Genomic DNA, 27,935 nt, shown 5'->3' with positions numbered 1-27,935 from the left:
AACGCTTCAAGAGTTGGAGTTCCTTGCGGACTTCCTCCTCATTTGGTGGATCAGTCGTCACCTACCATGGGGGACAGGATAGTCCGACCGGTGTTGCCGGAGCAGCAGGCCAGTTGAACTGCCCTTCGAAAAATTCTGCCCATCGTCCAAGACGTCGATGGATGTTAGTGATTGGCATCCCATCATCCTCGCAGATTGTTTCACTCACACCAGACTTCTTGCTGCCAGTGGCTCGGATGAGTTGGAAGAGCTTCCGGTAGTTACCAGATGCAGCTGCTCCTTCCAGCTCATTAGCACGCATCGACCACCAGGCTTCTTGGTCCTTACGCAAGCTTTGCCCAATTTCCTTACGTAACATTCTTCGTTTGTGGTCAAACTCACGGTCACCCGGAGTAGACCGACGGGCTTCAATGAGTTGTAAGGAACCTGCAGAAACCCAGTGCTTATAAGCGGGACGTTTCGCGAACCCACAACTGACTGTACCCGCCATTTTCATGGCATCATGCAATTGCAACCAATGCTCATCTATACTTTTCGGTGGTATGGTAGCTAGCCTAGAAACTAGCTCGGTTCGATACTTACTAGCAACAGAAGGTGCAACCAGCTTGCTAACATCAATCCGTTGATGGCGGTCACTTCGTTGGCCACTGAAAAGTAAGGTAGGATTGGCGCAGACCAAGGCATGATCAGAGTCCAGATAGGTACTCCAAAAGGAGCGGCAGTCTTGTACACAACCACGCCAGCGGTAGCTGATCGCGATGTGATCAATCTGAGTCCAGGCTTGAGATGATTGTTAGTTGAAGCAAGTAAAGTAGTTTCCGTAATTATAGGCAGTTCATCTGTGTGTGGGCTGTGATACTGCCCGGGTGCCCAGACCGAAGCAGGTGGTTTTCTTAGGGGGCCACACCCCGAGCCTTTGACCTAAAAGTCTAATGCACAAGGCAGTGGAGCGTCGTAAGGAGATGCGGTCCCATGGAAGCCGGTGACCAACAATTGGTTCATACGCCATTTGTTCCCGCAGGATACTGGAGCCCATGTGCACCATTGGTTTGTGATCCGGTTAAAGCGCCGGACATTCGCTTTTCGTCCTCTCATTTTCGTAAACAACACCCCTGCCACGAGATGGCAATGAGTAGAACTTCCCTGACAGAGGCTATATACGCGTGGCCGTGTGAGAGTATTTCGAGAGGGAGAGCGGACTCTCCCCACTCTCGGCCGTACCAGGGCATTTGGGGGCAATAGGAAATAGTCTTTCCCAATATAATTTATGAACCATTTACATAAATTCATTTTACAATCTTTCAATCTTTTATTTGTAACTAATCTCTTTGACAAGAGAATAAAATCCTATAAAAGTATAAATAAAGACCGAGTCACACAAATAAGACTGAATTAGAGTTTACCTCAATCACTACAGTTTCGTGGATTGGTTGAAGTTAGACATTAACACCGTTTGGATGTCGGCTCAGTGGCCTAAAGGTTAAGTGCTCGCGCGCGAGACTGATAGGTCCTGGGTTCGAATCTCGCGGGGGCAGGATCGTGGATGCGCACTGCTGAGGAGTCCCATACTGAAACGAAACGCCCGCCCAGTGCTTCCAGGTTGTTCATGGTGGTCTAGCTTCAAATGACTCATGATTTCAACTAATGAAATTTCTAAAATCTCCATTAAACCCCTTCTGATACTACAGTTTCTGTTCAATAAATTACAAAAAGGGTATTGTACGAACTCTTTTTGACTGCGTACGCAAAATTTGTTCAAAGGAGGTGAAATTGTTCTCATTGCAAATTACCTACGTGAAAATGCATATCCGGCGAAGTTCATCCAGAAATATGCAAAAACCAACCCTCGGGTAAAGTACGATAGAGGAGAAAAGAAAACATGTTTCTTATACTTACGCTTCGAAGGAGACAAAATAACTGGATAATTAATCACAGAATAAATTCCGCGTTGAAAGTGACCTACCCATCAACAAAACTGATGACGCTTAAGTAAACTAAAATCGAGAGGCTCTCTTTTCTCAGTAGTTCCAATTGTATTTACCAATTTATATGTACGTGCCATAGCATATACATTGGAAGAACCGAGAGAAGAGTACATGTTCGCATTTCTGAACATGTTCCAAAGAAATTGACACTGCGAGGGACAAGGGCTCTCAACATTGAAATAACTCGGCAATAACTTGACACCGGGCATACCAATGACATTCCTCGTGCTTTTAAAATTATTAGCAGACAAAGAAATGCTACTTCTCTCTATCTTGCTGAAGCGGTCGTGATAAAAAAACTCAAACAGGATCTATTTATTCGAAAGGAGACAATAATAATCCCATTACTACCCTGGTAATTCAATTTCTTATCATTAGTTTTGTTTTGTTATTGTTAAGTTTGTGTTATTTTTCTCGTCCGTTACCAAATTCTTAAACTACCCCTCCATTCATAAATTTCCACTCACTTGATTCTCCTAAATTATGTGAACTCTTTAAATTCTAAATAAGAACTTTCGTCTAAATTTGAACGAATAGTTTAAATTCTATTCAATTATTACGTAACTCATCTTATCAATTTTGAATTCCATGAATGTTATGTAAACTCAACTATTACATCACCAATCTTTAATGCCTCCTTGATTCTAACACCAAATAACCTCTGACCTGTTCTTGCAAACACACATATATACAGTTATTATTGATAACCTTTGTCATTCCACTTTTTTACATTCACTTATGTCAATTGTTCCACATTATTTCTTACCTCAATGTAAAATTCTAATACATATTTGGTTGTACGTGTGGTGCGTGCTACTTATATTGATATAAGTAGTATATTATGCAAGTCAGGAATGTAATGTCTGGCAGCAGAAGATGGGGAAAGATCAAGAAAGCAAGAGTGGGAATAGAATGCAATTTGTATGAAAATGCAAGGACAATGAAGTCTGAGGCATTTTGAGACAATTGGTAGACATTTTGCAAATTAAGGATTTAATATATGGCTCTCAGATTTTCTTGAGATGCTCTGTAATTTTGTGTCGAACACAGTCGATTGTCCACACCCGTTTTCTGTTCACTACATTTGGTGTCACTGCTAACCAGGAGAGGATGGGGCTGCCGTTCTGCGGATGCCGTCGCGGGCTTGGAGCTGAGGTGCTACTTGGGGCAGTCTGGTGCGGAGAGGTGGTGTTGGGTGGGGTGTTCTGACGGGGCGGCGTATGCACGTCCAGCTGAAGATGAAACAGTTGTAAACCGTTTTTTTGTTCTCAAATTTCTTTCTAAAATGTTTTGTGGGAATAGAAAGCCAAGAAATTTCAATGATAACTTGTAAGCTTTTTTCTGTAAATGAATTTAATATAATTTTAAATTTCTACTTGTTAAAAAAAGTAGTCACGATTTTATGATCAGTTTTCTTCATTCTAATTCAGCCTTGAGATAGTGGAGAGGATTTGTAGCTCAGGTGGAACTTCAGATACCTGAGGTTTGTGCTGATGATGTCGTTCAGAAGAACGACGAAAGCTCCATGATCAAATTATCCAGCTCAAAGAACAAAACTCCACCAATAACATTCAGTTTATTTACCGTATCATATTTCTATCAGAAATTATCTGGTATTGCTTATAATGAAGTACTATAAATTATATTTCTTTATCTTTTATTCAAAGATAACATCAAACCTAGTATCTAATCTAGACTTGATCATTAAATAATTAATTAACACATTAAAATGTGTATACTGATACAAAACTTATGTCCCAAGAGTAGGATTAAGTAAATAGTCTTATTTGACATTGATTTTTATCAATTATCCATTTCATACACATAGTTCCTTTTATTATCTTAAAAAAAAGCAAGAACAAAGATTGATGCAGAATTATATGAATTCATTTTATTTCATTACAGTTATTGACATACTTATACGAGTGTGATTAAAGATGAATGTGTGTATCATAATGTAGCGAAGGTTTCAGTAAAGTTAATAGTCACAAAAAATTTTGTTCCGGATAAATAAAGTTTGCGACGGAAAGTTCCTGAACATTGAAATAGTGAATAGAACTCATGGAGTTAACAAACATTAGGTGATTGTGCAATGAAGCGACGGAAAATAGATTAATGGTAATAAAGAAAGATATGAATTGAAATCAGTCAGCTAAGAATTGAAGAAAAATGACAATGATGTAATTTGAGAGTTAGAAAGGGTTGAAATAACGAATGACGTAATAAATAAAAAAAATTTAATGTTGATTACTGCCTCTTTTTAGGTACATTGATCTGGATTTAGACGTTCGATTTCTATCGCTTCGGCAAATTTCAAAAGGTTGAAGGTTGATTGTTTGTTAATCACCTTGAAGGACTTCAGTGTATCAACTTCATATTCTGGATATCATCAATTTTGTACTAATCTGAAGTGTTGTACATTTTAAACACAGTCATTGTTCAGTTTCATTGCTATCCTAATAGGCGATACATTATTGCCAGTGTTGCATTGCTTAAGAATATTGTTTTTCTCGTATTGATAATGAAACAGGTAAGTAAATTAACCAATTTCTTGATGGTTAAACTAGCTGATACCTTTAACTAACAGACTGACAATTTTTGACAGCTGAAGTCTGTAGATATTTCGAACATTCTCCAGTACTGAAACATCTGTGTTTAAGCATGTACCGATTCAATAAGTTATTATACCCCATATATATAGCGAGAGAGAGACGGAACAGACGGTTTATTTCCATGTACAATGAATATATATATATATATATATATATATATATATATATATATATAATTATATTTCATGTTTATAATCGGAAAACCACTTTGCTATAACACTTACCGATTTTGTTTTGAAATAACCTATTAATCAAACAACAACTATGAAAAACACCGTCCTATCAGTTTATCAACTGCATTTCAGTAAATATAAATAGGAAAAGATAAAAAGGTTATTTTCTTCAAAATTGATATTTACTGTTACAAAAACAATAACACAGCTGTGGATATGTTATGTGCATTTTTACATAAATAAATAATAAACTATAAGAACTGCTTCGATAATCTCCCTAGTTGTTTTTTTTTCCTCAAACTGATGATACTTGTGAATCATATAGTATCTAATTGAATCGAAAATCCATTCAGTATGACTACAGTTTAATATCAATCATTTGTGTAAAATGTTTGTGAAGATATGTCCAATTTGTAAGTTGACTTCAATCGAAACACCGGTCGAAACTAGAATGCACCGCATGGTTATTTATTCTTATAATGAAACCCTTCAAAAAGATATAAAAGGATATAATTCTAAAGTTAATAAAATAATTGATTTGTATGTTTCATTTTAATAAATAAAAAAAATGAGAAAATTAAAACATTCGCAATTTCAATTCAATGAAATTTAATATTTCGTAAATTAATTTATAGTTTCCATCATATACAGTTAGTCGATAAATTGTGACCTTGGTTATCAAATAGAATTATCGTTTATCAACGTAAATAAATCATATTTTGGTAAACAAGTACGAAAAAAAGAGATAATTTTGTATAATTTACAAAGTCTGTTAGAAAGAGAGAAAGAGAGAGGAAGAGAGAAACTGATAGCATGTGATTAGGTATGTCCGTTATCTAGTGCCAAAATAATAAAATGGTGACCTTCCTATTAGTTCCGAAATTGGCTTGGCCGATCGATCGATCAAATTTTAAAGACTGTTAAATTATCATTTTCTTTAAAATTGAATTACCACTTAATTTTTATCTAATTTGAATGTTCAGTTAAAATCTCGTAGTAGCAGTACAGTATAGAAGGTGACGTAATGATAATATTTATTATATTTTCATAAGGTTTAAAATTATTTTAATAATGAAAAGCTCGACATCTACCCAGTAAATTAATCTTCTGCCATTATTTTCATGGAGTTTAGTTTTCATCGCATATTAACAGATGCTGTATTAGAAACAAATTACATAATTTCGAGTTTGAATAGTTAGATGATGAGGCAAGATATAGGGTTAGTAGTTCTCCACACAATTTATGATGCATCACGATTCTCATCCAATGTTATCAGTGAGTTGATACCTTTTTCTGTGCTTTAATAACTATATAATATTATAGTATCGCTTGTAATGTAATCAGTGATATGACATATTGTAAACGTTCGCATTGCCAAAGTTAATGTTAGAAAGTAGCCCAGTAACTTCAAATAATGTATCGTTGTGCTTCTGACAGCGAATGTAGCAGAAGCCCCTACATCATTAGGTTTCAACAAACAGATGAAAACTTGGACGTACCTGGACAGCATCATCGATGAACAAGGAGGATCTGATGCGGACATAGAGGCGAGTATTGGCAAAGCAAAGACAACACTCATACAGTTGAACAACATAGGCAACTCAACACAATTGTCTGCAAGCCAACATCAAACTGAGAATTTCCAATACGAACGTCAAGACAGTTCTACTGTATGGAAATCAAACTTCCACAACTATCACAACCATAACCAAAATATGACAAGTACTTATAAATAATTGTCTACACAAAATACTTAATATCCGTTGACAGGATATCATCAGCGACAGCATACTGTTGAAGAGAGCTGACTGGCTTCCATTTGACGAGGAAATGATGAAAAGACTTTGAAAGTGGATAGTACACACATTACGGAAATCAACGAACTGTATCACGAGACAAGCGCTATTGTAACTCGGATTCGTAAAGGGAAATGTAAAAGAGGAAGACCGAAGAGCTAATGAATTTCAAAGTATTTTATTCAAAATTTTCCCCCAGCTTACCGTTCATTTGTCCGGCAGATCTTGCCTACTAAAGAGTATATTTAGTAAAACATTTGTATCTTTCCTTCGACATTCCGCTGAAGATGTTCTATAATGGACAGTGGTAGATAACTCCAGTCAATTTAAAGTATATTTACCGACTCAAATAACTAAGTGTATTACAGATCAGACTGACATATAATTCAATAAGCTGCATTACAGGCGAAAATAGACGTCTCAATATATAGAACTGTATATCATCCAGTACCTTTATCATGAATTTTAACATTCATTATACAGCACTGATAATTAAAATCTTAATATTGATTTGCTCATATATATATATATATATATATATATATATATATATATATAATATATATATAATCTATTACATTATCAAATTGTATAGAATAATTCAAAACGAAGAGTTTTAAAATTGGCTATTAACTATTTTAACAATCAAATGATAGAATATTATTAAAATACTAGTAGCTAAGCATAATAAAATCCAAGTAAACAATCGTATGATATATTTTAAAAAAAACCACAGACTTTAAAGCATTCCTTTCTACTCATTTAATAATAATAACCATAATTAAATGACACCGTACTGTTCTTTTTTTTCTTTTTGTTTTCTTTTTTTTTAAATCAGCCTTGTCTGTTCATTAGTCCATAAATTTACCTAAGAAAACAAATTATTATCGGTGTTTTATTTTATTCATTATTTAGCAAAACTGATTATGTTACTTGTGTATCATTTGTACTAATACATAATCAGATCATTCATACATAATTAAATATAATGACAAATTATAAAAGAGTTTAGATATGATAAACATTAGAATGATCTCATGAAATCTGATAATGATAAAATGTCAATCCAAAGAGTAAAATTAACTTAATTTTTTTGAATTCAGTTAGTGATATGATAAATAGAATAATGAATAATACCAAAATAATACCATTGTAGTTTCACATTCTAAATAGATACTTTATTTGAATATGAGATTGCTTAACAGTAGTAGTCATCCATAGACTTTTCAAGTATCAAATCTAGGAAATTCAGGCTTGAGTGTTACCTTTTAAATAGTTATTTATTGGTTTATATTCCAAACTCCAGTTAATTCGTAATATTATCAGATTATCATCTATTATCATTAGTAATATATGTCAAAATCTCCATATATTTGAACTCCATAGGTTATAGTTTTTTACTATACCTCTAGAAATTGTCTTATGTTTACCACTGGTAAGCCTATAATGATTATTTAGTATAGGGGGTTATGATGGGTGTTGAATATCTGTGTTTTACGTCAAACACTGATTTTACATATGTAAATAACAGGAGTAAACTCAACATAAAATATATTTTGGACCAAATGACAAAACTTGTACAGATAAAATCACAACACATTGAATGTAAATGTGTATACCTTTTTTCATTACCTAAAAATGTCATAGGAAATCACATTGATGTTGGTGTTTTGCATCAGTAAATTGTATGAAAGTCATATTTATTTATGACATATTGATTTATAACGACATTAAAACAAACACTACAGACATATGCAATCCTTGCGGTTATTTCTAGTGAGAAGCAGTGACCAGTGGAGTTCAACCGGGTCTGTTATGAGAGAGTAACTCACTGATGATAATGGTGGGTGTGTCGCTCAATTTCGTCGATCAGTTGAAGTTAGACATTAACACCGTTGGATACCATCCGACTCAGTGGTCTAGTGGCTAAGCACTCGCACGCGAAACTGACAGGTTCTGGCTTCAAATCCCGCGAGGCGGGGTCGTAGGTGCGCACTGCTGAGGAGTCCTACAATAAGACAAAACGGCCGTCTAGTGCTTCTAGGTTTTTCATGGTAGTCTAGCTTCAACTGATTCATGATCTCAACTATTGAAATCACTACAATCTCTACAAAACCCCTTCCAATATAAATTAATTATTTCAGTCTATAAATGGTTATTAAAATTTAATTTCATAGGAAATTTAGTCAATAACAAACAATAGTTTGATAACCAGCGACCAAAAGAAAACTGTGCAAACAATTCTTTACTATCTGAAACTCATCAACAGTACTCACCTAAGAATTTATAAAAAGTAAGTTATCATAATTATCATCACAAGATTTATCATGAGAGTAAGAAGGTAAAACTCTATTTTTTCTAATTTAGACATTTTCTAATATAATACAATTTGTATTTTATATTTTAAGATCATTATAAACATATACGTGACATTTCAATCTTCAACTATCATGGCCCTTGAACTCAACATCAAGAAATTCATTTTGAAGCTAATCACAAATGAACAGACATCTGTTAATTGTGTAGGTGATTTTTTGATACTAGAATTCAAGATTACATAAATTCTACAAAATCATTTTTGTTAAGTTGAAACTACAATGGATTATTTTTCTTTTATGTACGATTTTAATATATTTTATATTATGATTAAGAACTTGACTTTGTTTGTTATTTATCATTTTGGTTATGAAATATTATTTCTTGTTTATATAAAATATCATAACAATCAAATATGTTAGATTACATTACGTTGAGATTTGGTTTCTAAAAAGAAATGTCATATAATAAATGACCAGTCTTGACTTTTCGTTGAAAATTATACAAATTAATAGTACTAATATAAAGTTATTTAATTCATACAGTATGAAATAATACAAATGGACTGTACCATATAATTTATAATCTTTCTTTAAAAAGCGATCATTTCAAGCCTTATACATTAATACAATTTAAAAAAAACGCTCTTCTTAAAACGTTCTAAAGAAGAGTATTTTAGGAAAAGTATTATTTCCCGGATCAAATGTTAAAGGATAAAAAAGTGTAAATGATTGTTTGTGATCTTATATAGATTTTAAGCAGTTTCGGATATTATTAGCTCACTAAAAATAACATAATATTCATTTGGTATTGTTTTGCTTGTATCTTCCTATGGAGGTTCAAGACTGCAATTGGACAGTTTGTTATTGACATATGTGCATACTGTGCGTATGACTTGATATTGCCTTAATTCACAAGTTTTTATAAGCAAAGATGGATAGTGGATAGCAGTGGAATCTAGGACACGCGTTTTGTCCTAGTTGGGATTAGTCAGTTGGATGTACTTGCATCTCAGAGTTGATGTTCACTCTGGGACTCGAACCCAGTACTATTTACTTCAAACGCCATCACGTTATCCACTCAGATACTGAGTTCTGATATCCACTTGCTTATAAAGGCTTGTGAATTAAGGTAATATCGAGTCATACGCATAGTATGCACATATGCCGATAACAAACTGACCAACTGCAGTCTTAAACCCCAATGGGAAGATACAAGCAAAACAATACCAAGTGAATTTAAATTCACCCCATTGCACAACCTAGTGGCTATCAGGACTCAGTAGCTAAGTGGATAACGCGATGGCGTTTGAAGTAAATAGTACTGGGTTCGAGTCCCAGAGTGAACATCAACTCTGAGATGCAAGTACATCCAGCTGACTAATCCCAACTAGGACAAAACGCGTGTCCTGGATTCCACTGCTATCCACTATCCATCTTTGCTTATAATATGATATTGATAGTGAAAAATCACCTATTCGGTTTTCAGTGAAGAATAAATCTGAAAAGTCGTCAAGGAAATGTGGTAAATTTCATGTAATTCTCCAGTAGCTTTGAGTAACAAATAACAGAAAAAACAATACCATTCTTTTAATTGAGAACATAAATCGATGTTAAGCCACCATTGAAAACCTGGAAGCACTGGATGACCATTTCATCCTAACATGGGACTCTTAAGCAGTGTGCATCCACAATCCCGGGAGCTGGATCTGAAACCAGAACCTTCGGTCTTGCGATCAAACGCTTAATCTCTAGACCACTTAGCCGGCCGGTATTCAACGGCGTTAATGTCTCACCAACCAATCCACGAAACTACGTAACCATCTTCCATTGTCTGAGGTAGACAGCTGTCTCTAACTAACACGGAATTCTAGTGAGAAGCTGTGACCAGTGGAGCTAATCTGTATCAGGTGTGAGGTAGTTACCTACCAAAGACAACAGAAGACTGTCGTGCGATTTTGTGGATTGGTTGACATTAATACCATTGGATGCTGGCACAGTAGTCTAGAGGATAAGTCTTCGACCGCGAGACCGAGGGTCCTGAGTTCGAATCCCGCATACAGGATCGTAGGTGAGCACTACTGGAAAGTCTCATACTGGGAAGAAACAGCCGTTCATTGTTCTCAGGTTTTCAATAGTAGTCTAAAATGGATCGGTTCATGATCTTAATTAAAACTCAACAATCTTCATAACGTCATACTGATAATTTCAGCATAATTTTAAATTGTGCATATTATTTAAAAAATAGGTGATGCAAATTTTAAAATTGCATTTACATAAAGCTTTAATCTGAAAAAAATTCTGAGACTTAGAATGATGTTTGCATTTTTTTGACGTATTTCAAATGCAAAATTATGCAAACTAATTAAATGCGAAAACAGTATTTCCGTATTTGTAGAAATTCAACACGAATTGGTACACAACGTAAAGTATGGATAATCAAACACAGCGCTAAGAGTTCAGTTGTAACATTTTTACTTATAATTTTAGCAAAATAAATTTTGCTACCCTGAGAACAATATTCATCAACCCTATTCACCTCACTTCAGCACCATGAGAGAAAATATATGAGGTTAAAAACAAAATGGATGAAATAACAGTAGTATCAGAGATAGTGGAAATCTAAAACTACTAAATACAATTTTCAGCGTAATGTCAGTTAACATTAAATCTTAAGATCATGGGGAAAAAAACTGCTAAATATTTTTTGTTTACGTATGACCTAATTGATTCATATCATTCACTATTCCTAAGCATTTACTTAAGATTACTATGCAGATTTCAAGTGAAAAATAGTTCAATATTCAATCACTTGATGGACAGATCACATGTTATTAATTGGTCTTTTATAGCCAAACATAGTTGTAGACAAGTCTTTGTAATGAAATTAATGCAGACCTACGCTTAAACTGTTTCGTTGTCATATTTACGATATAAAAGCAAAGCTGAAAACATTATTTCTAATAAGGTTTGAATTATCTTGTTGTTGGTATTAAGAACTAGAATTTAGTCAGTCTTTATTAACAAATATGCATCATCTGTAGAATACCATGATATCTCTTCATCGTCTAATGGAATAAATGTACTGTTCCAAGAAATGGAACTTAGGAAATACACTTCTTCCTATCTGAAACTTGTCTGCTGGATATACCTGGATCTCAGTATCGTGTTGATATCAGCATTGAAACCGGGATGCAGATACATCTGACGAACGAGTTTCACTTAGAACAAAACGGACATCCTGTAATATATTGTTCATTATAAATGATTTATTTTATAAATAGTGGAGAATAATTTTGGAAAAAACTTACAGGAAAAGATAAAACTAAACTTAAATTCACCCAATTCAAATAGTAAATAAAACGATTGATAGAAAACAGTATTTACAGAATGGTATTTATTCATTTTTATTTTCTTTCCCCTACTTCTTCATATTTTCCTCATCACCTACTTCATCTTACAATTTGAATAAACAATTAAATTTTAATAATTTTGTTTCTGAATTACCACCTATTAATATTAGTTAGAAAATTATTAACAAACTGAAGTGGAACATCCTGTTTCAGGACAATGTCAAGTAAACGATGTTAAATGAAAGGCAAACAATTTGTATATATGTATGTAAGAAGTGAAGAGAGGAGAATGAGGTGAAAAGCTTCTATATGACAACTAAGAAAAGAAATAGAGATAAGTCGAAGTTAATGGTAAAATAATTAATAAACGACAATCATCATATACCAATACTAACGGTAATAGTAATAATAAAAATAATAAGATAAGAAACGGCAATAAGTCAAGAATAAATGTAAACTGAAATTAATCGTAAATAAATTTTAGAATATTTCGAATAAGTATTTATTTTAGAAGACATTTTGGTGAAACTATAATTTATAGATGACGTTAAAGTGACCTAGAGAATGTCCACCTACTAACTAGGACTAAATGAAGGTTATAAAGCAGTATGAGTAATTAGAATTATGATTTACAGTTGATATTTAGGGTTGAGAATTAGATTTTGGGTTTTCATCACTAACTAACATCAGCTAAAATGCAAGAAATGCTATTTAGTCAAATAGCTGACTGAATTTCGTGCCAAAATCCAAAACCTTTTATCTTATATCTGACTAGTTCTTTCATAAATTATAGTCTTGTCGATATTTATACGATCACAAAAGTGAAAGTTTAGAAAACGACTAGTTTATAAATGATTGATCTCAATCGAACAAAATTTGATGATAATATCTAGGGAAGATGAGAATTTATGTCTTTTGTCTGCTGTAAATCTTGAATTTAAATTCAAATATTGAGCAGTGTTAGCCTAATTACACAAGAACGATTGAATACTTCAAAAGTTATGTTTAACATTTATAGATCACTTAATCCTGGTGAATATCCCCATTTTATCAAAGTGGACATGATTGATAAGAAAAACATCTGTTATTTCTAAAATCTGGCTTAACATTATTGTATAAATGTCGTATCACGAACGGATTAACCGTTATTCATATATAATTTTATTCAAGTTATGACTATAGGTTTCCAGAATATTACCCAGCATATTTAAAAAATATATATATTTATACTTCATTTCTATGCAAATCGTTTTGGTCAGACTATTCAAGTTTGATAAAATTAGACTGTTTTAACAAATCTAAATAATTTAATAGTTGAATTCATGAGCTAGACCACTATGAAAAACCTGGAAGCACTGGATGGCCGTTTCATCCTAATATAGGAATCCTCAACAGTGCGCATCCAAATTTGTCTGAACTTCTATCATGGTTGTTTTTTCTCAGTAATTATTGATTCAAATGATTATAAATAAATAGAAAGTTTACCATTTGACTGGAAAATGTAATTTAAATATTTAACTCGTTGTTCAAATGATTAACACAAGTACAAATAATCTATTTCAACTGCTCAGTAATCTGACATATATTTTAATAACCATACTCGTACAAATTTAATAATGTTGAATTTTGTGTATGGTTGTAAGTAAAAGGATAAAAATACTGAGATGTTATTATATGTTTTACGTGGGGTTAGTTTTGATAAAAAAAGTAACGTCAATTGGGAAAAACTAGAAGAACATCGAACATATATTTTCTTGAACAAATAATAATCGTTAGCATAGTGATTAATGATTGACTTGCGGCTGAATTTCTAATTATTCTACAGAAAACATATTATTAAACGAGTTTAGAAAAGAACAACTGTCTAATTTTCCATGACTTGAGAGGACTTCCCAACTGATTCGGTCTTAATCAGTGAGTAAATATTGTTTACTAATTAGTCGATATATGAACAATATGCACTTTGAAAAGACATCTATGAATGATTTATACTTTTGTCTCATCATGTATACACATGCATGATTGTATTCGTTTATTTTGTCGTACCCTACACTGTTATACTATGATATTCGGAAGTATTTGAATTATAGTATGAACTAGGAATCCCAGAAATAACGTAATCGGATCAAGAACTACTAGATAACCACAAACGAATGTACTGTATTTAGAATTTGAAATCAAGCATTCAACAAGTACAAAGGTATCATTAGTTCATTCAAACACCATATCCGCCACAGCTTAATTTAGAGTCTAAGTGTTTGTAATCGATTGTATGTCTTCTTAAGTTCATCCTGTGTCTGTCCGAAATTGTATTGGATAAAAACTTTCTGGTATCTAGAATGTGCTCATTAGTATTAGAATTAACAAACGAAATCGGAACAGACTCACCTGCTTCCTGGGATTGTGTAATCAGCGTGTCGGTTGTGTACTGAAACCGCTGCTACCTAGAATTTGGACCATAGACTTTAAGACTATCCTCCCCTCACGAAATAATGTTGGATCTTTATATCCCCAATTTATGAATGATGTGGCTTCATTTAAAACATATTTCTCACATTGGTTAGAGTAAACATTAGGAGTGTTTTTGTGATAAGGATAAACAGCATTTGATATGAAATCATCCGAATCGTAATCAAAATCGAGCTCATTTAGTACTTGCGCTTCGCATTGAACAAGCTTCCCACAAGAAACAAATGCATTGTGAGGACAATTAATATTTGATATGACATCAAGATTTGATTCTTCCGGAATAGTTTCCCCGAATTCATTAAGAATGTCATTGCAGATTGAAGGATCATTAGGAAAATCAGCATCTATCAAAAACACATCAGGTTTTCAATCATAATTACGTTCACTCAACATATTTCCTTCAGATTTGTAAGAAATTTCATCAGAAATATGCGAATCATTTGGAAAAACCATATTTGGTACAATAACATGAGAAATCTGACAAATTGATTGATTAGAAACCGTTGTTTCACAGTGATTCTGAGTTTCATTTAACTCTGAACTGCTATATGACTCTACACTGTCTTTTGAAATCGTTGATAAGGATAAATGATCATGAGGAACACTGGACTTAATAGAATCAGCATTACAAGACTTAATATTAGCTGCAGCAAGATGAACCTGTAGTATTACAGATTGACTGAATATGTCCAATATCACCACATTTAAAGCACTTAGAATTACGAAATTTACATGAATTAAAAGAGTGGAACCAGCCAGAGGACAAGCATTGACCAGACTTGTGCCCATTTTCGTGAACTACATCGCAACTACTGAATGAATTATCTGCATAATCTTGAGTATGAACTGGATTGGGATGACGTAATGCAGTGGAATTTTTTATATCCTCATGAATCATTTTACGAAATCTTCCTCCTTTACGACATTCAAAATTTGTATACTGAACATAGCCTAGCAGTAGCTCCTTCAGAGTTGTATAAGAAAGCGAAATGGGCTTTTCCGGTAAACCCATAGTTTTTATTAAGCTATATGCTTCTTTTACGATGAATGTGAGGAAATGTGCTACTATAATAATATCCTCATCATCTTCATTGGTCATAGCCCAAATTTCGAACCCTTCAAAGTAATCCTCCAAAGCATCAAAATCTGAATGTATGTCCAACCGTTCCATCACAGGCTCCATCGCGACGCCAGTATGATATTCGGAAGTATTTGAATTATAGTATGAACTAGGAATCCCAGAAATAACGTAATCGGATCAAGAACTACTAGATAACCACAAACGAATGTACTGTATTTAGAATTCGAAATCAAGCATTCAACAAGTACAAGGGAATCATTAGTTCATTCAAACACCATATATACTTTATTCTACATCATCATGATTATTTTAAACATTGCATTACATATTTGTGAATGTTAATGTGATAACTGACCACAAAATAAATAATAACATCCGTTTTAGAGATTTTCAAGGGTTATTTTAACTTAAACGTGCTTTTTATCATATAAGATATGATATCCCAAATGGATTGAAGTTGTTGGTCATTGAATTCCATTTTCATAGTTGGGGATAGTACACTGGTCTCAAATTCAAAGTTTACCTTAGTCGTATGTGTACACAGCTCAGAAATCATATACTGGGATGTCTTTCTTGACTTTTTGACTTATGTAAATCCAAATAAATAATCATTTTTATATACATGTATATGATTGAATAGTATTTTTTTACTATGTGAATGTGAATATTTAAATCACAAGTGTTAAATTTCTTGAACTGATGATCAATATTAAGATCATGCTTAATTTTATATTGACCGAAATGGAAAATATGACCTATTAGGGTTCAACTTAATTATTGGAATGTAACATGTTTACGGCAAAACTAATACATTATGAATTGAATTCTTTGTGGTATCACGGGTACTAAATGATTCAAGTGTGTAGACCGTCTTATGTAACCTAAATAACGAAATTAACTAATATATCTTCGCATTAAAAATATAGATTGTTAGGCTTTACTTTGAGATTATTAACTAGCCTGAAAAATTATTAAGATTCTTCATCATTAGAATACTGATATGATTCTATAATGCATACTATTTATTTAAATGGTACTTTTCATCAAGCCTACTGAACGGCATGAAAATAAATCCCATCACAAGTTTAAACTAAACATTAAAATATTATTTAGTTACTACGATTATGAAATCATTTAATCGCATAATTTATGAGTACTTTACGAACAGAAACAGAAACTTTTTGTCGTCATCATAACCTGTAAAGATTCCGCCTAATGTGATTAAGTAGATTTTATTAACATTTTTCGATCCTATTTTCTAGGCTTTAAGATTCTACTTTCATTACTTTAGAAAGTATCAATGGAGCATAGTTTAAACATCTAGTAGATGATGAAACAATCAAGAAATATAGAATGATAACAGAATCAACTTCAGTGAAGGACATAACGGTAAAGTGAACAACGTGACATAAAGAAACAAGATATTTAACCCTTTAAAGAAGTTATGTAAACAACACAGCTATATATTTGAGATTAATTTCTTCCGATCTGACCTACAGTCGTCCATCAGTGATTTCTGAAACCTTAAGGTCTGAACATAGGATTTCCAAGTCTTTGTTACAAACTGTTAGCCTAAATAAAACTTTAAACCGATAATTATGCATTTTAAACCACCATACGGTATATTACTTGTTTATTTTTAGTAACTATTTGTGATAAGTACTTTTTTAATACTATGAACCAACTTAGAATTTCACACTTAAAATTATTTCCAAAAAAGTGCTATCTTTACCAGTTTTATATCAAAGTTAAAGCTGTTTCTTGATGATAATAGTAACAGAAAGTAATTCATTATCTCTGTTTCAATGTATTGAATATAAACCAAGTTCAATATTGACGACGGGGCATGGAATTTTTTATTATTTAATATTGTGTTTATGTATTCACTTATATTAAATCTAATCCGCGTGATGTATAAAAAGATACCCTTTACAAACTACAAAATGAATATATATTTTTTTCACATAACAGTTTATTAAACAATGCAATTAAATATAATGGAATTCATTTATTTTATTTAGTTCCTTATCAACACCACTTTTTATACAACATAAATAAACCAGTACACAATTATCATTAGCTGATTAGTTTTTGAAACAAAAAACAACTATTTTTTAAAGTTGAATAATCACATTCACTGGGTTATACATTCAAAGTTAATCATCAAATAATTCAATCAGTCAAGGAAAACGATCTTAAAATGTTTGATAAACATATATTAAATTTAGAAGAAAAAAACATGCGAGAAAACTGTCATCGTTTCAAAAATACACATAAATTTTATAACCATGTTAGATGATGGTGCTAAAAATTTAAAACTTCCAATAGAAATAATGATTAATTACAACAAAAGTAATTGAATGATCAAAGTACTGATAAATTTCAATGGTTTTGCTCTATTGTTGAGTTAAAACATAGTTTAATTCCACAATTTGAAAAAGACAGATTGATTGAGTTTCATTATTGAAATATACTCACTGAACTACTCGATATGTGACATGATAATTCTCTAAAACTTCTAAATTGGTACAACTTTAGTTTATGGAATTTGTTTAATAAACTAAAATAAGAAACAACTGGTTTGTAAATACTATAAACAGACACAAGGTTTTTTGAAGAAAATTAACAAAAGCCAATAAATAACTTCCTTTCGAAACTTTCTATGTGCCTGTTATTACATATTGAAGATAACTTATAAAGTAAACTAAAAGGGATATCAGTAAGACATTCACCTTTTTATAAAGTAATTAATTGACTACAATCAGCTGTATACTGGTATTATTTCAAATTTTCTGTCAGTTCTTAATGAAATCATACTACAATTCAATGACAGGTCATAAAAAAATTGGCTTTATGTTAGTATATGAAACTGCACATTGTACCATTTTTTTTAATTATTAATATCTTACGAAAAAAAGCTAAATAAATTTGTTTTTACAGACAATCTTATTGTGCGAACTTCTATGTTATTGACTACTTCAAAATTAAGAGAACCATAAATGGTTCCTTTTCTTTTAAATTACAAATAATCATGTTCTCTACGAAACGAATACTGACGAAACCAACAAGTTTGATGGTGAAATTCTCAAGATTAAATGGACATATCCATAATACGTCAAATAAACACCATTCTAATCATTAACACCTTACTTCTGATATAGAGATATCTTACTGTTAAAATAGATAGGTGTCGCTACTAAATAGTAAGTTATTCAGCTTTTATACACAAATATTTAATTAGTAATAGACAGACTAACAAATTAATAAGCATCTAATGAAATCTGTTACTTTTTCCATTAAGTTCGTAAAATTTATATACCATGACAACGTGCAAAAAACGATTACTATAAACACGTGATTGCAAATTTAAATATCTAACACTAGCTTAAAATGGCATTCCATATTTATTATGAACGTGGCTAATTTTAGGTTAGAGCAAGCAAGCACAAATAAAACTGATCGTAGAGTTTTGATTGCAATCAATGCATTTGAATGAAGATATTCTATTTATTCTCTTTGCTTCCAAATAGTGTAGAACATAGAAACATAGAAGGAATAAAAAGTTAATAAACGTCTGGGATTCTCACTAGTAACAGTAGTTTTTATTTTGATGATGTTTCTTACTCTACACTAAACAGTTTAACTGTAATGCTCCCAATATGATATCCAATATCATCAATGCTTTATTTATGCTTATCATCCTATTATTATATTCATAAAAAAAGCTCCTTATTTTTCCTACCCTATTTTTAATCGTAACAAATTATACTGATTTTATTCTAAATCATTTTCTGTTATTATTATTCGCATTTCAATTTTTACTCTTGATACATCTCTATTTGTTATGATTTATTATTAAAGCAAAATAAAAACAGCACAAAATTTACCGATCACATACTTCGATGCCAACATTATTTATATATTCCGGTCTTTTTAACCAATTCAACAGGTAATTAGTCAAACTAAACCAATATGGGAATTACTTAAGCATCTTTTAAGCACAAAAGAATGGTGGTTAGCGGTTGAATTCAGGATATATTTACTGGATTTTAAAATATTTAGTACTCCCAACGATACTTGAACGTTTTGAGATTTGTCTTCTGTGAGAAATGAGGCTACACAATGATGAGGATTCTAGAGGTAGGATAGATAATTTATCTGATGCTTTACTTGTTATTCAGTCACTATTGTTATATCTGAACGAAAATAAGTGAATGGCAACCGTTAGAAATTATTTATGGACTAATATTATACGCATATTCTTATTTTCTGATCATTAAGTAACTATATTATATGTGTATTCATATTCCTTTCATTACAAGCTTTCATTTGACCCACTTACTATTAACATACGATTTACTATTCTTGAGATATTCTCAATTTATTAGTAACAGTCTCTCACAACCACAGCCAATTTTTTGGCTTGATCTTGTATAATTGTTATTTTCTATTTATGGTATGATGCGGTCTGGTTTGTTTATCTATAAACCCAGTATGTCTGAAATATATGAATCGTATAGTAAAGGCTGATATTGGCGTTCCGGACTAAACCGGCTGGGTGAAGTGATAAATCTTCTAATTGAACTCCAGATTCAGTTTCCTAAGCTAGTAACGCCCAGGCTAAATCTAAACAACTCGAACACGAGAGAAAAGGAGCAAAATATGGAAGAAACGCTTTGCTCCAAAGGTTCGCTCATGTACCAAAAACCTAGGGTATTTATATTATTTTAGATGGCCTTGGGTTCCCGGAAACTTCTGGAGCTCTACTAAATATAGAGGCAGTATAAATAACCATCCAATCTGAAACGTAACATGAGACTTTTGACTTTCTAAATGTTTCTGGCAAAAACTCTATTGAATGCTAATTACATAAAATGTTTCTCAGAGTTTACAGCATTTTTGGCTTTTTTCGTGGAATTTTCCTGATCCTCCCAACATTAAGAAAGGCTACTGTTCTCGGTGGAACAATGAGAACTCTAGACTGCTCATACAGGTTTATGCATCATTAATCTGGTCGTATAAGTCGGTGTCACTAATTGGCTATCGTATCACGTGATATAATTAATCAGGAATAAGGACATAACAACTTTAATATCGATTCCTGAAGAAAACCATTCTGAAACTAAACAAATATGGTTAGAAAATTAAAAATTAACTTATGCAAACTAACATTCTAAAAGTGTTTACATTTATCTATTAAAAGGGTACATTGAACTAAATCAAATTGATATAAATGATGTCTATACATTCTACCCATTTTCCTTGAAACCTATAAAGTGTAAGACACACAAAGTTATACACAAACAAATTAGTTCATTTAAAATGTAAAAATTGTAACCAGAATCCTATTATACTATTATAATGAGCTAAACAAACTTGGTAAATAAAATCTACACCTATCTCTTTATTTTTATCAATATTTTGTTTCTCTACTTTCCTTATTTAGTTAACTGATTGGATATTAACATACGAAACAACATATGACCTTAATCTTTTAGTGTTCAGTTCGTTTGTTAAAATTATTTAAGTCCAATTAATAAATTCTAATTTTCTTTTGTATATTGTTATTTATTAGTTTTATAAGTTTCTCTCTACAATTAATAATAGTTACATACGGTATATCATAATTGCCTTCTTTCTTCCATACCCTCAAAAACAACAATCAAGCGTCCTTTATTACAGTTACCGAGTATATTTCTCATTGCCTTAGACAATTATCTTTTGATAGATACTGTTTGGCACTAATGTGAAATTTTTTGAGTGTGGCTAATATAAACAAAACAAAATTAGATACTAAATACTACTTCAACAATAAGCATAAACTACAGTGCGATATGATGCTCTAAATATAAACGTTAAATTTTCAATGTTTATAACGTAAATCAATAACGACTGATTATCTAATGAAGCATAAACTTACAATTTAAATTTATCTTGACATTTCTAAATGAATATGAATTTTAGTCAAACTAATTCAACTAGTCGAGCTACTATCACAATGTATCTATTGTCTAGTTTATGGATGGGATTAAGGTTACGTAAGAAGAAGAATGATAAAGGAAACTTCAAGTAATCAAAACTAAATTACTTCTTCTGCCATAAATCCAACAAAATATACATCCTTTCGGCTTACATTAATACTGGTTAATTGTTTTATCATCAAGATGTAAATACAAATAGGATCGGAAAGCATTAGACACTTTTACCTATAGTGACTGGGCTATTGTGACCATATATATATATATATATATATATATATATATATATATATATATATATATATATATATATATATATATATATATAGGCAAAGCTATAATTTCTAAAATAACTCTTGTCCTCAATACCACTGACGAACCAAGTTTTTATTTCCAATGCTAAAAACAAGAAAAATAAACTGGATACTTCTTTGGTATCTAGAAGGCATCCAACTAGATATGACATCTAAAAGTCCTGTGTTTAACTGTTTATATAATTGAGGACAGGTGACTGTCGAATTAGAAAGGAACATCTAATCAGAAGATATTTATGGAACCTGTCAGTGGATATTCTCAAAACTATTAATTATATATATGTATATGAAAGAAACGACCTGGCAGAAAACAGACATGAGACCTGTTATCCTTTCAAACAAGCTAGACAATAGAGAATTTTGAAATGCAACTTTTACTGTATTGTGTTGAGTATCGTACTAAAGCAAAAAGGATGTTCAATTCTCAATGGTATCCACATATGCCTAGTCATCGTTTTGAGCAGCATACAAAAGTATTGTTACTGTTCATTATACGTGATACTTAAATTTTGATTAAAAACCTAAAAATTGTGTTCTCCATTCTGATTGGCTCGTCCCTATAATACACTTTGATAGGCTGTACAGATAAAATAAACGATGAAGCTCCACTTATTAACCACATATAGTTAATATTATTTTGAACGTTGCGTATAGTTTTGAGTGAATAAAAATTAATCCATATATATTGCCTTAACAACAAAAATATGATAATATGAATACAAAATGTTCACAACAAGATAATTACCTATCTGACTGATTGACTGAATTAAACAAACCCAGAGTAAGTGTTTTAACAAAAAGATCAACAATACTAAATACTTAGAGTAAACATAACTTTTGTTAACTGGGAAATTTTCGCTAATAAAAAAATAATTTAAACACTATGAATAGTTAATCCACACTGATTACATTAAAATACATCAGTGAATGTTGATTAAAGATAAGTGATTTAAATGAAATCATAAATTCGATTTCAGATCGTTTGTAATCCCAATATTTGGATGAAACAAAATCGTAAGTCAAACACTGAACAATCTGATTACTTCAAACAACTTTTCGATATCTTATAAATACAAATAATAAAATGAATATATCATTTCAATAAAAATATATATTTAGGTTTTCATGTTTCATTTGTTGACATCATTTATGATGAAAATTGATAGAAAGGTAGAAAATAAAACTATCATTCATTTGATAATAATAACAATAATAATAATAATAATAATAAATATACACAAGAAAAAGAAAAAGAAATGTTTCAGTAAATAGAAGAAAACTTTTAAACAGGATCAATTGTTCAGTTATTAATAGGAAGGAAAAAGATCACCAGTAAAAATGAGAAGTGAACCAACCAGTTCCCCTCATACATTCAGGTAGCGTAATTCCTTATCAACGTCATCATCATCGTTATTCTGGTTTTACTGCTGACTGATTAGTCAAGATCTTTATAACTTTGAAAAACTGAATTATAGATCTGTTTACATTACACACTAGCTGTTTTTATAACAAAGTTATAGTACATATTTTAGTATAAATATATCGAGCAACGCTCTAGTACAAACAAAGAAGTAACAGGAAAAAAAGAATTGAAAATCGACAAACACTGTTTTTCCAATCTGCATGATACAACAAAAATAAGGAAGCTTTTTTGTAAATGAAAGAGAGAAAAATAGTGTTGTATTTCTATGATAAAATCTGTTTAGTCATATGAAATATATCAATGAATCGGATTATGGGAATAAAAGTTTCAATAAATGGCAGGTGAAGACAAAGTCTTTCATAGACTATTCCTGTCCTACTCAATCACCCTCATTATGCTTTATACTTCATTAAATTCATAAAGACACGTAGAATTTTATTTTAAAATGGACAACAGTTATACAATATCAAGGAAGGGAGTGAAGAGAATTCCTCAAATAAGATTTTTAAAAATTAGAAGGTGGAGATAGACGAAAGGGGAAAGAAAATCTTCAGAAATTGATATTTTTACAAATGTATATACAGATATCGTCATGGCCTACTATACGATACAATAACAGTTGGTACTTTTGGACCGTTAACTTCACCATGTAAATGTTTAGGTTCATTGACTAAACTACCATGATTATTAAAAGTAGTGTTATCAGCTGATTTGTCACGATAAAGAAAGTACAGTAGGAAAAAATAAAATAAAAGACCAGATCCTTTGACAACGAATCCAAGGCCTGAAATGATAAAAATACAGTGAAATAATTAATTCTAACTTATATCGGTTTATGGTCTCAATAATTTCAACAAAATTGAATACATTTATACATACATTATAAATAGTTTTTTTTTATTTTAAGGTTGAAATAATGTAATTAGGAAATATTGAGTTGTAAGTTCAAAACTGGCTCAACCGGTTTTAGTGTGCTCATGCACGAATAGTACCTTTAGCTCTCGTATAAGACATATCGATTAAAGTCAATTACATGAAAAAAATAAATGTAATAACAAAGTGTCATAACTAGTAAAATTGTATGACTATGAAGTTAACAAAGCACTAACAGTCAACCCTCTTAAAGAAATCTGATGAATGAAGTGGAATGTTTCGCTGTACAATGAAATTCACTAAATGTACAGATGTAAACTTAATTTTAACAGTTGACTTCTTAAGTCTATCTAAGCCAGACCACCATTCAAAACATGGAAGCACTACATGGTCTAGAGGGTAAGCGTTCGCGCGTGAGACATAAGGTCCTGGATTCCAGTTCCGCATGTAAATTAGTGGATGCGCACTGCTGAGGAATCCCATGCTAGAACGAAACGACTGTCCAGTGTTCCCAGGTTTTCAATGATGGTCTAGCTTAGATTGACTCGTGAATTCAATTATAAAATACTACAATCCCCACAAATCCCCATACATAATTGTGAAAGTAAAATAATCACTTATTAGTGCGACGAAAAAGCAACACAAGTAACTATGAAACATGTTCGTACCACTGACAGTTATGAGTAACTCGATAAAACAACTGTAACACATCGAGTGAATAATACCCCTAAAACTATCTAGATTCAAGAAGTTATTTATTGGACAACACATATTTAGATATGGTTGCAACTAGTATGAATTATGATCAAGTAGTATCCGGTCAATGATAACACTTAATAACAACCCCAGTAATCAGTCAAATTAGCATACTAATTAACAATTAATGATAATAGTAATAATAATAAAAGTGGCAGTAACAATTGATCACAAAATACTTTACGATGAAATAAAAAGTGTAAAAAGATTAGGTATTTCGTTGTGGTAAAGTAATATCACGTAAAACAATATATGAATAATTATATAAACAAGGTTCATTATAACAGTAACTGGACATTTGTCCATGCTTTACATAAAATTTTATTGATAAAATTAATGTGCATGTAAGCACGATCTAGGGCACATGAAATAAAATAGATCTATCTAATGTGTTTGTCTATACATATATGTATATATCACAAAACCTGGAGAATTTCGCCTACACCAAATTTATTTACTTATTTGAACAAAGGGGAGGAAAGTCATCTGGACCCGGTGATTTGTAGCGCTTCAAGAGTTGGAGTTCCTTGCGGACTTCCACCTAATTTGGTGGATCAGTCATCACCGCCCATGGAAGGCAGGACAGTCTGACCGATGTTTTCAGACCAGCAGACCAGTTGAACTGCTATTCGAAGAACTCTACCAACCGTCCAAGACGTCGATGGATGTTAGTGATTGGCATCTCGTCATCCTCACAGATTGCTTCGCTCACACCAGATTTCTTGCTGCCAGTGGCTCGGATGAGTTGGAAGAGCTTCCGGCAGTTACCAGATTCAGCTTCTGCTTCCAACTCATTAGCACTCTCCAACCACCAGGCTTCTCGGTCCTCACGCAAGCTTGTGCGATTTCATTACGTAACATCCTTCGTTTGTGGTCAAACTCATGGTCACCCGGAGTAGACCGACGGGCTTCAACGATTTGTAAGGAGCCAGAAGAAAACAAATGCTTATAAGCGGGACGTTTCCCAAAGACACAGGCGACTTTACTCGCCATTTTCATGGCGTCGTGCAATTGCAACCAATGTTCATCTATACCTTTCGGTAGGATGTTTGCTAGCCTAGAACCTAGCTCAGTTTGATATTTAGTGGCAACAAAAGTTGCTACCAATTTACTGACATCAATCCGTTTAGGACGGTGAATTTGTTGGCCACTGAAAAGTACGGTAAGATTAGCGCAAACAGAGTCCAGATAGGTACTCCAAAACATTCACATAGTATATGATCCATTGAAATTATAGCGAAATGTACAAAAATGCTTAAACACATCAAAAAGAATATTTTGTGAGAGTAGAAAATTTAATAAAATTCTAATTTACCCAACAACTTACCAGTTATATATAAATTTAAATCTCGCACATCTACAAAAGCACAATCACCTACACGACCACATTCTGTTCGCCAAAATCGACATGCTCCATCAATCACACGTCCGTATACGATTGGTGAAGGTAAATAAGAAAACAATCGTACTATTGTAAATTGAAGGCCCAAAGCAAAAGAACGTTGATTATGATCAACTGATCGCATTGTAACCATTAATAAAGGATTTTGAATTACACCAGTTAAAAATAATAAAAATGTTAATAGAACAACAAATGGAATTAGTGTATGACAGTGTAAATCACATTCACCAGGTTTTGTTACATCAGTAATCTTAGATGAAACAATACTGTTATTATTGATGCTGTGTAATGTACAAGCACATTTACGAAACTAGAAATGTGTAAAAGAAAAATAGATCGACCAGTTATTATTATTATAAATGGGGATAATGTTAAGAAAATGTTATTTGATACAACTGCCAAAATAGCTAGTGACACTTTGACTCAATCATAACATTTACTTTTACTACTAATCAAGAAAAATAGTAATTTGCTATCCAAAACGTTGACTGACCCTGGTACCGTTGCTTGAAAATTTAACGTACAAATAATAACAGCGTTAATTTCAATCACATATTTAATTCACTGATTGGTGATTCTATATTTTTTCTGAAATCTATTGATGGTTGAAATGCGTGTATTATACAACTTGGGCAAATTATTCGTTGATCTACCTAAATCATCCGACTACAATTTCATATTATCATTGCTGATTTCTTATGGGTTAACGAATGAGATCAAGGTTGTTTTGCCAATATGGTTATAGGATAATTTAACTGCTTTCTGAGTTGATCAATGATATACAGATAAAAAGATTATATACCAATCATTCAATGATGGCTATGGAAATACAATACTGAGTTGACAAGATAAAACAAAATAGCAACGTGGCTGGCAGATTTCCTAGAACCCGAAAGAAAACGCATTTGTAGACACTCTGTATATGATACTTTTGAATTCATTCCCCACTTGGTCCATTACTAGTAGATTGCTTCATGATCAATCTAGAAAACAACTAACTTAAGAACGACTATAGAAAACTTCGACTGGTATAAAAGGTACGTAGATGATACATTTATCATCTGTGACAATAAATATGATTTGAGTAATCTTCTAAAGACATTTAATAACTGTCACCAACCAATAAATTTCACACTTGAAGTTGAAAACAAACAAATAATTCACTTTCTTGATGTGAAAATGACAAGGAAACAAGATGAAAATCTAAGATCTATCTACAAGAAACTCATTTGGAATGGCTAATTGAAAGGTAAATCAAATAAATACTTGGATACAGCCTGAGTACCGAAATTACTGATCTTCCCTAATAAAACTTCTCATTAGAACTTCAAGATTCCATATCAAACATACTGAGCGCACAAATACTGTTTGAATGAGATGTCCGTGAAGATTCATATAATTTTTG

At 32.0% G+C, this 27,935-nt stretch overlaps 2 protein-coding genes across 2 annotated transcripts in view; both read right to left on the bottom strand.

Annotated features, from left to right (window-relative positions):
• Positions 1–14,377: 14,377 nt before the first annotated feature.
• Positions 14,378–17,010, bottom strand: MS3_00000927 (uncharacterized protein). The gene has a single exon (XM_051208495.1). The coding sequence runs from the start codon at positions 15,490–15,492 to the stop codon at positions 15,070–15,072; it is 423 nt and encodes a 140-aa protein (XP_051075156.1). The 5' UTR covers positions 15,493–17,010; the 3' UTR covers positions 14,378–15,069.
• A 5,456-nt stretch (positions 17,011–22,466) lies between these two features.
• SLCO5A1 (Solute carrier organic anion transporter member 5A1) overlaps positions 22,467–27,935 on the bottom strand; it is a 41,631-nt gene continuing 36,162 nt past the window's right edge. Inside the window, exons 11-12 of the mRNA XM_051209698.1 lie at positions 26,456–26,840; positions 22,467–24,283 (exon numbers count right to left, since the gene is read on the bottom strand). Of these exons, the coding sequence (XP_051075155.1) occupies positions 24,090–24,283; positions 26,456–26,840 (579 nt within the window). The 3' untranslated portion in view covers positions 22,467–24,089. The remainder of the gene's footprint in view (positions 24,284–26,455; positions 26,841–27,935) is intronic.

This window comes from Schistosoma haematobium, chromosome 1 (genome assembly GCF_000699445.3).
Source record: "Schistosoma haematobium chromosome 1, whole genome shotgun sequence".
In the NCBI taxonomy this organism is placed as follows: domain Eukaryota; kingdom Metazoa; phylum Platyhelminthes; class Trematoda; order Strigeidida; family Schistosomatidae; genus Schistosoma; species Schistosoma haematobium.
This window is presented reverse-complemented; position numbering and strand designations above follow the sequence as displayed.

What these genes read in the sequence shown, in the direction of transcription:
- MS3_00000927 (XM_051208495.1), bottom strand. Translation starts at nt 15,492, where the DNA reads ATGGGCACAAGTCTGGTCAATGCTTGTCCTCTGGCTGGTTCCACTCTT.